At 31.0% G+C, this 14,493-nt stretch overlaps 4 protein-coding genes across 4 annotated transcripts; 3 read left to right on the forward strand and 1 right to left on the reverse strand.

Annotated features, from left to right (window-relative positions):
- Positions 1 to 453: 453 nt before the first annotated feature.
- TVAGG3_1069870 (uncharacterized protein) lies at positions 454 to 2,547 on the reverse strand (the record flags this gene model as incomplete). Its single annotated transcript, XM_001312969.1, has 1 exon — positions 454 to 2,547. One exon carries the CDS (start codon positions 2,545 to 2,547, stop codon positions 454 to 456), a length of 2,094 nt encoding a protein of 697 aa, XP_001312970.1.
- Positions 2,548 to 2,905: 358 nt separating this feature from the next.
- TVAGG3_1069880 (uncharacterized protein) lies at positions 2,906 to 7,102 on the forward strand (the record flags this gene model as incomplete). Its single annotated transcript, XM_001312970.2, has 1 exon — positions 2,906 to 7,078. One exon carries the CDS (start codon positions 2,906 to 2,908, stop codon positions 7,076 to 7,078), a length of 4,173 nt encoding a protein of 1,390 aa, XP_001312971.1.
- A 2,757-nt stretch (positions 7,103 to 9,859) lies between these two features.
- TVAGG3_1069890 (protein kinase protein) lies at positions 9,860 to 10,762 on the forward strand (the record flags this gene model as incomplete). Its single annotated transcript, XM_001312971.1, has 1 exon — positions 9,860 to 10,762. One exon carries the CDS (start codon positions 9,860 to 9,862, stop codon positions 10,760 to 10,762), a length of 903 nt encoding a protein of 300 aa, XP_001312972.1.
- Positions 10,763 to 11,833: 1,071 nt separating this feature from the next.
- TVAGG3_1069900 (protein ubiquitination) lies at positions 11,834 to 13,303 on the forward strand (the record flags this gene model as incomplete). Its single annotated transcript, XM_001312972.1, has 1 exon — positions 11,884 to 13,089. The coding sequence occupies one exon, from the start codon at positions 11,884 to 11,886 to the stop codon at positions 13,087 to 13,089; it is 1,206 nt and encodes a 401-aa protein (XP_001312973.1).
- Positions 13,304 to 14,493: the final 1,190 nt, after the last annotated feature.

The following is a 14,493-nucleotide window of genomic DNA, read 5'->3' on the forward strand; positions in this document are numbered from 1 at the left end:
GATTTCACGCTACATTCGAAGTTACCTTTTGTAACAACCACCACTGCCTACGAAAGACGAAAGTGTGTCACGATTTCACCCGGAAATCCTACTCGAACAACAGTTTTTATAGAGGTTAAAAAACTTAATTATTTGAGAGGTGGGAGCATTATCAATGATTAAGCTGTAGATTGCTGAATCGTACTATCAAAAGTTAAGAATAAGTTGCTTTTGTAAGCTAATGAGAGATATTTTCAAATTATTTCGACAACTGAGTATTTATGAGGAATTGCTTCAATAATAGTATCTCTAAAGATCAGGTTACTATATGTTGCATGTGATGCCACATGTAACTAACTGAATGAATAGCCTGTTGTAATCAAACACTAAAAAATGGGTGTTATTTAACTAAAAATCCGCATTTATTTTCCATAGATATAAAATAAAATAAAACAAAAAAATTTCTAAAAAAAGTTAATCTTTCTGTACAGGAGTGAATTGCATCATTTCTATTGGTTGTAGTGAAGAGTTTCCATCGAAATCATCTATTTTAATAGGTTTTATCTTCTGAGCAATCATGAACTGGTTGTTTATGCTTTTAGACATCAAAGATTTGTTTTTCCCTTTTCTCGGAGATTTCGGTCTTCTTGGCTTTCCTTCGTTTGGCTCATCAGGAGGTTTGACTGGAGATTTAGGTTTTCCAGACTCATTTACTTCTTCTTCTTCCTCTTCAACCATTTCTTCCTCTTCAGGAGATTCGAGATTGTCGTAATTTAATTCGAATGGAGGTTCGTTGTCATTTTCTTCGTAGATTGGCTTGGCATAATAATTTGCATCACGTGGTTTCGGTGGAGTGAACCAATTTGGAAGAATAAATGATACTTTTGGTCGATTCGGGTTCTTTTGGTTTTCTTCTTTAAGTTTAGCTTCTTTCTTTGGTGAAATAGGTAATGGAGAGTCAGGTCTGTCGTTATTTTCTTTTGGAGACAGATTTGATTTCGGAACTATGTTTTTAAGGTCTTGGAGACTATCTCTAACACTTATTCCTTCCATATCTACCTCATACAGCTTATCTTCAACCTCTTTGTTCGATGTTTCAAAGATTTTTTCGTGATCATCTGATTTTGGCTTGATTCCCATTGGCAAAAGCTTAACAACAGGTTTAGCGAAGTTCTTTGAGTTAGACAGAGTATGCTTTGCTTGGTCTGATGTCTTTGGACGACCGTCAGATTGAGATATTAATCTTTCTTCAAGAAATTCGATCCTTCCTCTCAGTTCTGAATCATCATAACTCATGTCAACAAGGTTGTTATTAATTTTAGCTACTTTTTGTTGCGTTTGTTTGTAATTTATCTCAACATTATTTTCATATTCATCAATTCTGTTCATAATTGTCTCGAAGTAGCCTTTAAACTCATTGTTAACGATCTCTTTGACATTGGATAATTGTGAATCATTCGCTTTTTCGTTATTTGGAATTTCATTATTAGAAATTGCAGATTTTCTTGCATTTACCTCACCACATAAAGCTTCTTCCAATGATTTGAGCTGCTGACTGATAAAATCATGCATATTCGAAGAAGTTTGTATGAATTCGCTTTGAATTATATCCAAAGCTTGAGAATTATTAACAAAATACGTTTGAACTCGGTTTTTCAGATCAGTTGATGACAGATTTACCGCGTTATTCAACTGATTTATGTCATTATTCATAGAAATAATCGAATCTTGTATGGAACTGATACATGTAGAGACTTTTCCGAATGTATACGCTGTCTGTTTGTTCATGTTTTCCATCTGCTGCATGATATGGAGGTCTGAATCATAAGATTTTTGTGAAACATCCAAAATCATTCGATTTATTTGCTCTATTGATGAATTAATCGATTGTTCGATATTTGTTTGCCATTTTGTAAGCGCTATTATATCTTCTTCCATTGCTGATACGTTATTGTTATTTATTTGATTATTTTGACTGGAAGAAATTGCTTCTTGGTATTTATGATTTCGTTCTGACATTTCGCTACTCAAATATTTGATCTTAAGTGTATTTTCTTCTGTCTTTTGAGATAATTTTGTCATATTCATCTGTAATTCAGAGATTTTATCTCTAATTGTAGAAAATAAGTCATTAGAATTAGCATTACTTCTATTTAGTTTGGTGTTTAAGTTAGTAATAGCATCTTCTAATGGTTTTAGTTTCATTGGTAATTCGTAGTTTAAAATTCTATCAATTGAAGCTTGATTATTTTGACTGTTACTTGATTGGTAAGAAGGTGGTTGCGAATAATATGAATTATCAGGTTCTTCTCGTTCGTTTACGTGACGTCTTGGAGATTGAGCTCTTGGATCATCATCCATAAACGTTTTTGTAGCAAATGATTGATAATTCTTTGGTGGTGAATCATCAATAACACGATATGGAGAAGATACAGAATTCTGTCCATTTTGTCTTAAAACAGAAGGCTTTCCTTGTTCTTCAATTTGACGTTTAAGATCAGCTGCATATTGTGAACGTTGTTCTGCTCTTTTTTGCTCTAATCTTTCACCTTCTTGTCCAAAAAACATGATTATAATATTTGTGAAATCAAAAATTTTATGCCAATATCAATATATTAACATTCTGCTCTTAATAATCATTTTTATATTCTTGTTTATTTTCTATAAAATTTTTATGATCCCCCGTCAAATTTTGGATCACCCCCAAATACTGTGAGGATTTTTTTTGGGTCTCGGCAATAAAACAGACATCTATCATTGAAAGTATTTTCGCAAGCAAATTGATCCAATTCCTAAGCATACTCAGAATTTATTGGATTTATGATTGGAACAGACGATACCTGACCAAAAACAAATCATTACACTAATCATACTAAACTGAACAGAAAAGATCAGATGAAACTCCGAATTTATTTTTGTCAAAAAAATGTTTGTGAAGTTTTTGCTTTTTCTTGTTATTTTCTACGTAGCAATCAAAGTTCTTCGTATTGTAGCAGTCCGAAATGCCGAGAAAATACTCAAGAATCTCTTCAAAGAGGAATTCCATTTAATGCCGGGAAGTTCATTATTTTCTATCCAATCTCTTGTTGGCAAAGGCGAATATTTGGACATTACACTTAAAAATATGGAGTTCCACTTCAACATTTCTTCACTTTTCGGTCTCTCAAACACTCCAATTATCGATCTTCGCTTTGATTATTTGTATATCAACATACACAAGATCGTTATTACAAAAGAATCCGAACACAAGCCTGTAACTTTCGAAGCATGGGCTATGATAAATCTATTATTGATGCTCATTTTAAACATTTTCAGAAAATTCCAAGTCAATTTCAACAATTTCATCATTTCTTACATGGGATATAGTTTCTCCTTCCAAGAATTCCTTATTTTGTTCAAGAAACATCACAAAAGTATCGAATTTTCAATTAACATCCTTAATATCATTCTCAGACAGAAAGAAATTTTACTCAGAGTTCCATTACTCAAATTCGATGTCTATCTTACATCATTTACCCTCAAGAGTCTTGTTTCTTCATTATTGAACGATTTGAAGGTGAAAATACCAACACTCGAGCTTGAACTTAACTCAGGCATGCTTGATCTCAAAGTTTCCCAGATAACTGCCACGTCACTTTCGAATAATTACGCAGATTTTACAATTGCATTAGCTCCAATCAAGTCAATAGCACCAGCAACGTCATCTATGATCAAAAACCTACACGCCACTGTCAATTCCGTTGAAATTACCCCAGAAAATGTCAAAGTTGGTGGAATTTCTGTTCATGAGAACGCAGAAGAGATCATTAGCATACCATCGATCGAGCTAAACGACAAAGACTTGATCATTCCAACGATCAAAGCCGATCTCAGTACTCCTCTTATCATAGATCTCGTAAGTTTTGTTCCATTACTTCCGAAAAAGCCATTAGACCCCTGGAACCCCGACGAAATAAAGATTCCGATCAATGTAAGGCTCATGGATGCATCGGTAAGGTTCAATTTAAGCGACGAACACGTTTTTGATTTCGAAGTCACAAAAGTGTTCACTTCACGTATTACTAATTCTGTGATAATTAGCAAGGCCGATATGTTCCCAGTAGTAAACAACAAACGAATTCATATGGTTTCGGCTTCAAAAGTGAAAATTTTATTATTCAACGAGAATCATTTCAAGATCGGCTGCAAATCAGCAACAGTCAACCTCTACTGCGATTTCAACTTCTTGAACTACATCAAATCCGCAGCTTTGGTCTTGAAATACGTTGTAAATACATTAAAGGGTCCAAACCACAAAGTAAACCCAGAGGAACCTCCTACACCATTCGATATCCAGGCAAAGGTCAAGTACGTGGTCTTTAATATGATGAAAAGACCACTAATTGACACAATCGAGAGATCCAACGAGTCAAAGAGGGTCGCAATGGAAGGATTGTTACTCAGACAGCACAAGGCAACACAGATCATCAGAGCTTCTGGCGTAAATCACATTAATCTGGAGAATTTCGAGACAAAGTCCAAAGAATTACTTTGGAAATTGTTCAGACAAACAGTAGATATCGCCGAATCCGAAGACCGTTATCTTTGGGCTGAAATTTCCAATGTTAATTTCCATTTCGACGGATTGAAGTTTAAGAACGTCGAATCAACCTTCAGAGCCTTAGAAAATATTTATCCGACCGCGAACTTCTCCGAAATCGGCATAATGGACGGCGGATACATGTCTGCAACTGTTGAAACAATTGACGCTTATATTTCTAGGTTTGGAAAGATCGCTCATATCAAGAACTTTACTGGTAATGGTTTCCTTATCATTGCTCCTCCAAATTACAACAAAACCCATCAACTTGTAAATTATGTTATAACATTTGCGAACAAATCGATCCAAATCGAAATACCAGATTGCGCTGATGCACCAGCGATCGCAATGAAAGGCACAGCCCATATAAATACGGTTGAATCTTATATCTCATCTCCAATGCTGGAATTTATCAACGATATCGACTTCGCCATCTCAGATGCCTTCTACAAGATTCCTAAACATAAAGATATTTTAGGTTTCGATGCTTTAAGGCTCATTTTCCATTGTATGGGCGCAATTTCAATAGATCATATTGTATTGCAAGCCCATGATTTTGCTCATCCTTATTTCAAGACTCCGAACCTCGAAGTTACGATTCCTGGCGTTAATTTCGGTTATAATGGAGATGCGTTCAATATCGAGATGGGATCGATAGTCGTTGATTATCTTGGCGAAGGCTTCCCACAAAGGTTCTTAAAACTCCCTCCTTCCAAGATATTAATGCGTTTCGCATCTGTCAATGCAAAAGGCACGAAGAATACGACCGCTCCCTTATTCTTCAACATTGACACGACCAGATTATTGGATTACAAGTACGATCCATTCGAAAAATACAGAACATCTTCATTTAGTTTTGAATTTGACGTCGATTTCACAATTACAAACGAAATGGGCACTTTCAACTTCGACTACGTCCAGCCTCTCATTGATTCGTACGCTAAAAACCTCAATCTCTTCCCAATCGCCGTCAAATTTACCGAAAAACCGAATTACTACATGCAGTTCTCCAAAGCGGCTGCAAACGTCAAATTCCCTCAGTTCTCTATCACAATGCTGAAAAGAGATATTTCTATCGTTCTGTTACCTTTTCAAACCGAACTTGGTGTCACTTTAGAAAAAGTGCCAAAATTTGACATTTTTTTACCTAAGATTGATGCGATTTTCACACAATTTGGACTGAATGCCGGTGTTCTTACTGTGCAAGGCGTTTTGATGCGACTTGAAGACAAAGAAATGAACTTAACAGTTGACCAAATAACGTGTGACATTCGACCAACAGTTTTGACAAGTTTACTTCAACTGAAACTTGATGTTCCCAAGGCGAAAGAAGAGAATCCTATCAAAGTACCTAAGAAGATTGATTTGTCCAATGTCGATGAGTTCTCAAGAGTTTCAAACAAGACACAATTCAACATAAAGAAAGTCATTTTGCATCTTTTGTTGGAAGAAAGTCATTTCCCTCCTACAGCGGAATTCACGAATTTCTCATTCGGAATTTTGGTGAACAACAACAATGAAGGTGTCATGCTTCTTGAATTCGAACAGTTCCTTATCTGTACATCACCTTTCATGGACCATCCTTTGATGCAATCGAACAACCTCAGACTGTTCTTCGCCGTCGATGAACAAAATGTCAGTTTGTTCCTCCAAATGAATGGTTCAGCAGAATGTTCGTTGTGTCCTCAAGATTTCCATGTCATTATGCCGCAGGTGAAGATGCTTTTGCCTACAGCTATGGCGTTATCAAGGGGATCAGCAAACAACAAACAAAAAGACAAACAGCAATTGCCAATTGCTTTGTCTTTGGTTTTGTCAATCGAACACTCAATTATTTTCAATATGATGAAAAGTGACAATTCTACATTATGTATGATGATTGCTACTGGATTAGACTTTACGCATATCAAAGGACAGGATGGTAGTGAAGACACGAAATTTAAGCTCACGAACTTGCAAGTGACAGATGAAACAACTAAAGATGGATTCCATGAAGTGTTTAATTCCATTCCGAGTGACAAAGAACAATTTAAGATGACAATTTTGAAGAGAAAAGATACAATGAAATGCCCTGTTTACAACGCTATTTCGTTCCAAATGCAGCCATTCGTGTTGAGAATATCATTGAGGTTCATCGATGATCTAATCAAGTTGTATCCATCAATGTCTGATTTCAACATCTTCGATTTCGATCAGCAAGAATTTTCTGAGGCAGAAAAGGAAAGAGAAAAAGGTGACAAAGGGAAGTCCCTCATTTTAACCGCTCCTGTTGATGAAAATTCCGATCAGATTTTGGGTTTCTACAGGAAGATTGTCATCGAACCGTTCGGAGCTTCAATGAGCTACCAGGGATACCCAGAATCTTTCATTCACGAGCTCCACGACTGGCAAGTTAATATTTCTAAGATTGAATTGCAAGATTTGTTCGGAACCAAGGAACAACTAAGAAAGATCGTGTTGAGAGAACTTAAGTGGGTCTTAATCAAGACTTTGACAAAGATGGCTTTAAGAATGAAATAATTTTGTAATAAAATAAACTTAATATTTTTTATTTTTCGAATTCACACATAATGAGTTTTATAAAATAGTAATTTATTTTAAAAGATTCATTTTTTTTAATAAAAATTAAAATATTCAGAAGTCAGGAATATGAATTATTTAATGTATATTAAAATCAATTAACAAATCCAAACTAATCGTATTATAATTGAAAATGATTTTTTTTTTATATAACGAAATGAGATTAAATTGTTTCAGTAAATTGCAAATTAAATCGAGATATGAAAATTCACTGCAGGCAAGCCCAATAGATTTTGCGTCATATTTATTTGATATAATATAACTGGCTTTTGAAGATATTCTTTCGAAAAAATCGTTAGTCATTGCTATAGTATATGAATTTTTCTCATTAATTTTAAATTTTGATCGCTGCATTTTAAAAATATTATTCTAGTAGTAACAATATTCAAATTTGAAAATGTGATTACAATCTTTTCGAGTAATGATTCTGATTCAGTTAATGTTGTCCGATAACCGCACGATGAGCAAGTTTTGATGACAAAAAACGTTTTCAAATTCAAATTTTTCTAACGAGCTTAATGGACAGATGTTTAAAATTTCAAAACATGTTTTATATGTGCAAATTCAAAAGTAAAAATCTGTAGTCAATTCAAAAAATAAAGTGTTTTCAATATATTTAATTTATTTTACGCTTCAGATTTATACTTTTTAGAAAAGTATTAATGACAATAATACGACAAAATTTTAAGAAGATTATTCCTGCACGTAAAATTTCATAAAAACACTCCTCAAAATTGAAAAAAACCTCTTTTTACGTCGTACTTTTGAAAGAAAAAATTTTTGATGCGTTAAAAATAAGATCCAATATTTAAAACATATGATATCCTATTAATTTAAACATCAATTCAATCACTTTGAAAAACAATTCACCAGTTTTGATTCATAGCTTACAAAATAATGTTAATTAACTGCTTGAGCAATATTAAACAAACTATACCAGATATAAATTTTTTATTTAAAAACATATATTTTATATTGATACGAACATTTGAGAAGATCAATAAATAACGAAGCAATTGGCTTTACATAATACAACAAAAGGGAATGAACACAAATTACATTTAAGGAAATTGCACTTTTAATTCATTATGCCTGTGGCAATTTCAATTTTCCAAAAAAAGCTTTTGTTTTTTCAATTAAGGTCCATTATTGTTGTTTGATTGTTACAGTATTTCAATTATTATTTGTTCAGGAGATGATCAACCTCATCTTTCGATTGATATTTTCAAAAAATATATTTTTTTTACTTAAAATCAACTGATATTTCATGGATAAATAATTAACTCAATACGATAATTACGGATTTTATACTCAAAACGATTTTCTTTCTTTTTTTTTTCAAAAATCAAAAAACACAATTTTGGGCCAATAACACTGAATCTAATAGAAATATGTAAAAAGAGAATATTTTTCAATTTTTCTTCATCGAATAACTTTAATTATTTTTATTTTTTCAAAAAATCAATTTTTTTGTATTCGAAGTGCTTTCAATATTTGAAGAATTTCATAATAATGTTAAAAGTTAAAAATTTTCGATACCTAGAAGAATTATTTTTTTTTTTGAAGAAATTAATCGATTATTTAAAAGTTAAGTAAAAAAGAATATAATTGTTCTAATGAACATTAATTAATCTTCATTTAATTAAGATCATTTTGTTATTTTTTGTGGATTTTTTATTGGCAAATTCTTACAAATTCAATTAACTATTATGATGAAATTGCTTCATATTAAAATTCATTTGAGTTGCTTAATTATTCCAATAAAAAGCTAATTTTAATTGCAATTTTTCATAATTTTTTTTTAAAAAATGGATGAAAGGACATCGAATTCAACAGCGTTAGACAGACTAGGTTTCTGAAAGTCGATAAATATCAGAATCTTCATCATGCGACACTTAGAAGTTCGAATTTCCTAACAATATTCAAACATGTGCCAATTGAAAAACAAACTTTTAAATGAATTTTAATCATCTGGATATATTTTACGTTTTGTTATCAATTTTGTTTTAAATATATTACATTTAGTGTCAAATCAGTTTACGTTTAGACAAAATATATGTAACTCAGTCTATCTAATGGTATTCACACAAATTAGCCACTTTGATCCCGTAATTCGCTTTTGAAGAAAATATATTTATCGTTGACAGACCAATTCCAGTATCATTTTCCAAAAACGAGTTTTGATATTTTTTTTCAAGAACAAAAATTTGAATAGGTTGAATAAGAGATTCAATTTTTGAAAAACCTTAATTATTAATAAAATATATTTAATAATAAATTTTATCTGAGTAATTTAATTAACCTAAAAATAATTTGATAAAGATTATTTCAACCGAAATTTTTCATGTTGAAAATTATTATATATCGTAGAATCTTGGGTCAATTCTAAAATATAATATCTAATTTCTTCAAAGATTTCTGCTTCGACAGAAAATAGTACCATTTGTTAAACATCAGTTTTAGCTAAATTATTCAAGATCATACTCGAAATTATTCTTTGTTTTTTTTTATCGTAAAACTTTAATTCAATGAAGCCTAATTGAATATAATCACTTTCAATCTGATAATTTCACAATTTTAGTAATTATATTATTTTTATCATTTATCAAAGACATTTTAAAAACAAATAGACTTTTCTTCATTTTTTTACGTCAAATTTGAATAATTTATTTTCATTTTTCAATTTTTTATAAGTTTACATAACGATAAATTGACCCAAAAATGCTTCTTGATGGAATATTTGAAGGATACAAGATTCAAAAGCAATTCGGCCATGGTTCGTTCGGGCAAGTTTATATTGTGAAGTCGGAGAAAGATGGAAAATTATATGCTGGTAAAGCCGAAGTTCGCAATAATAAGCATTCATCTTTATTATTTGAAATTAAATTGTATCCGACATTGCAACAGTCCCAATATATTCCACGCTTTATTGAAGGTGGAAGTACTAATTTTTCTAATTATTTAATTATAGAGTTTATCGGTCCATCTATTCTATCAATGTTGTCAACACTCAAGAGGAATAGTTTTTCATTATCATCTGGCCTCAGAATTTCATATCACATGCTCAAAGCGGTGAAAGAAATTCATGATTTAAAGGTTATTCATAGGGATCTCAAACCATCCAATGTGCTGATAACCAAGGACAGGGCCATCCCTATAAAGATAATAGACTTTGGATTGTCCAGGATATATATTAACCATAAAACCGGAGCGATGATTCCTGAAAGGGATAGCCCCGGATTCAGAGGAACTGCATTATATTGTTCTGTTAATGCACATCTTCACAAAGATCTCTCTCGTTGCGATGACTTATTTTCATGGTATTTCGTTTCCGCTGATCTAATTAACGGTGGCCTGCCATGGAAAGGTATTGAAAACCGTGACGAAATCATAAAATATAAGAGAGACCATGATATGGGGCAACTTTTTCGCTCCACAATCCCAGAATATGCAGAGATATGGAATCAAATTAAGAATTTAAAATATGATGATCAACCTGATTATCAGACCATGTTCACATTGATAGAAATGGCCATGACAAGATTCCAAATTAATTTAGATGATCCATATGACTGGGAAGAATCTTCATCAGAAGAAGAACTCGATTACGATGAATCAGATTGATAATTCATCCACTTATAATCATGTTCAGTATCAAATAATCGGATGAATTATTTTAATTTATTTTTTTCATGAAAAATAATTTTATTCGGTCTTTTCAAATGATTCTTCGAACTTTTATGAAATTAATCGATTAGCAAGCAATATTTTCTCAACAAAAATTCGCATTTAATATCAATATTTATTTTCGATATTTTAATTGATTTATGATCGGCTTTACTTTCGATTTCTTGTTATTAATATATTAAATACTTGTTTGTATCTACTGTTCTTTTAACTAGTATCCGAGTATTTTTTTTATTTTATCAAATAATTAATTTACGACTTCTTAAGAGATAAAACAATTTGAGTGGGGCAATACCTTACAATTCTAATAATATTATAATTACATACTTAACTGTAATTAGATTTCATATTCAAATGCCAGTTAAACACTAATCGAAGAAAATTTAATTATAAAAATTTGAGTTAATTGATTTTCAACAAGTTTTATGTGCATTATTTCCTATTTTAAATTTTTTAAATTCAATATTCTCATTTCCAACAACAATAATAGACATTTTGATTAAGTTTCACCATGGAAGTACATTTTAAATTATTATTTTGAAAGTTATACGATATTTTATTTAGAATTTTTTTATTTGATCTCCAAGACCTTCGAAATCGGAAGTGCCCAAAATGAACCAAAAAGTTGACAAAGGAAGACTCCATTACTCATCTTTTGTAATCAAGATCATTAAAAAAAGTGGACCATAGCTGGATTCGCCGCTAACTATCCCCTACCAGAATTCTATGCCTGTTTTGATTGGAAAAATCATTGTACTGCTCCTTCCAGATATGCAAATGATTTCAGAATAAGATCTCCAATTAGTCTTCTATGAAAGTTTTGCAGGCCATTAATACTATAATTATACAACATAGCTGCTTGGATATATTAGCACAGCTACATAATTATTGTGTATCTTGTTTACTTGCGTTTTCTCTGTCCTGATATAATATAGTTGTGATTCTTTGTCAACAAAGAGTGAGAGAACTTGTCAGTAATGAATTTGTGGTATCTAAATGTTGAAAAGGAAAAGTGACAAATCAGTTTGAATATTTTGAAAATGAATTCTGAAATTAATATGACTCCGGAATTTCAAGCGTTATCGAAACTATCAGATATTGTAAGAAACATTGATCAGCACACTAATGAAGAGATTTTAGGCCTTGTTAACGATTGCATTGAAAAAAAGATAATTACTGAATATTATCTTTTGTTTTTAATTGATAAACTCACAACATACAATCAAATCGCGCTCAAGAAATACATTCCATTGATTGATGCCTACACAAATGGAAAGAAATTCAATATTACAAAACATATGTTTTATAATTACATCCTAACAAAGTATTTGACGGAAGGCGTATATGACGAATCATATGCATTCTGTTTGGATGATGTCAATTCAGTTGTGGCTTACGATGATATCGAAAAATTACGAAATATTTCAATAAGTCCAAATTTCGATCCATCAAAATACCTCGAATTTGCTACAAAATACGGTTCTATTTCATGTTTCAAGTTCCTTATTAATAATTGTGCATGCGAAGTTTCTGAACAAGCTGTTCAGTATGCATTTGTTGGAAATAATTTAGAAATTATTCATATTTTAGAAAGAGATTATCCTGGCTTCATTAACCAAAGATGCCTTGACTTAAGTTTAGCTAACCATCATCACGAAACAAGCCAATACTTGATTGATAAATATGATTTCAAAATTACTTTTCATTTCTCTTTATGTTATTACAATTTTGGTTTCTTTTTCAAATTGTTTGACACATTAGGAGTGAATAGTCTTGATAGTTCTGGTGATAATCCTCTTAAAGCAGCCGCAATGATGCATTGCCCATTTGTTTGTCACTATCTTATTGAAAAAGGAGCTGATGTAAATATGAATGATAGTTATGGAAGAAATGCACTTCATTTCGCTATTCACCAAGAGATATTTACTGGTGATGAAGCTTTTGAAACTATAGATTTACTCGTTAAGAATGGCTCTGATTTGAATTCTATTGACAGAGAAAATAAAACAATTATTATGTACTGCGCAATGGAAAATCAATTTAAATGTGCAAGGTATTTACTAGAAAGAGGATGTTTGATTGATCATGTTGATTTGGAAGGAAAATCGGCTTTGATTCTCGCAACATTTTATGGATATCCAGAAGTTGTGAAAGTATTACTCGAATACAATAGTAGTATATATAGCGGGTTTTGTGACTTTTTTTGTAAACGTAAGAATTCATACAATATAGAACGATTTTGTATCATTTTTTTTAACATATGAAGTAAAAAATGTATGATTCTTACGGTTTTTATTCTTACGTTTTTGAATAAATCAAGATTTAAAAAATTTTCAAAATTGTAAGACATTTACACTCAGCCCATACATAAAAATAATTTATTTCATCTTTTATAAAAGAAGCTATATATAGATGATGTCGGATATTCTGTGATTAATTAAACATTGTTTAAATCCTGAATGAAATCAATGAAGTCATAATCAAAGACCTCATAAACGGGTAAAAGAAATTAGAAATTCATGTCTTACATTTTTTGAATAATTTATTTTTTTAATTCGTATGAAATGAACGGAACAAGATTCGTGACTGTGAATCAATTAATGGATAAACTTTCACCAATTCTCGCCCAGGTTAAACAAGTAGACGTTTATTTTGATGATTACATAGAAAGTTTATTTTATAAAGGTAAGTTTAATATTAAACCCATTGCTTTTGCATTTGATGGTAAATTAATCGAAAATTCAAAAATTTGGGAATTAATTCCGGATATTGAATTTATAACAAATATTAAGGATAAATGGTTTAAACAACAAAATCACCTCACTAAAGTTCTTTGTAGATTAATGATTAAAACTGAGGAAAAAGAATTTAACGGGTTTAAATATCATCCATGTAAAATTTTAGAACTTGGTAACGAAAAACTTCAGAAAAAATTAAACGCAAGACTATCAAAAGATAGAATCGAAAAAATAAATAAACTCGCTAAAGATAATGATGATGATGAAGAAGAATTTGATGAGTTCAACATTGAACTTTAAGAAACTAATGATTATTTGAATTTATGAAATCAATTATTTGATTCATTCTTTCTTCAATCTCTTCTATTCTTTTTGTTAAATCATCTATTTTCATTAATGAGGTGATTCTTGATTGAGGAATAGATTTCAAACTAACCACCCCTTTTATTTTTGAAATTTTGAATCCATCAACTTTATACATTTTATTCAATTTACACGTTGTCAATTCTTCAAATAATTTTTTATTATTAGCATAATAGTCATTAAATTCTTCAACAGATGAAAAAATTTTTATTTCAGTAATTGGTTTAACAACGTTTATTTTTTGTTGAACATTTTCACCTTCATTTATTTCTTCCTCCTCCGTTTCCTTAATTTTTAAAACCGGTTTCATTTAACATTAAGGATACCCTTACGTGTCAGATTTTTTGCGCATACGAAGAAGTCATGCTAGACATGAGCTATAAACCTGAAATTTTAGCAACATATTTAAAACTTTTTAAACTACAATACACTTTAATATTCAAGAACAAAAATATTCTTTTTAGAAATTACATAATTATTTTATGTGAAATCTATATAAAAACATATTTTGCGAGCGTAACTTTTCTTTCTTATAAGCACTTTATTATGACTGATAAACTGTGAAGG

The sequence above is a fragment of the Trichomonas vaginalis genome, assembly GCF_026262505.1.
Source record: "Trichomonas vaginalis G3 chromosome Unknown ctg_87, whole genome shotgun sequence".
Lineage (NCBI taxonomy): Eukaryota > Parabasalia > Trichomonadida > Trichomonadidae > Trichomonas > Trichomonas vaginalis.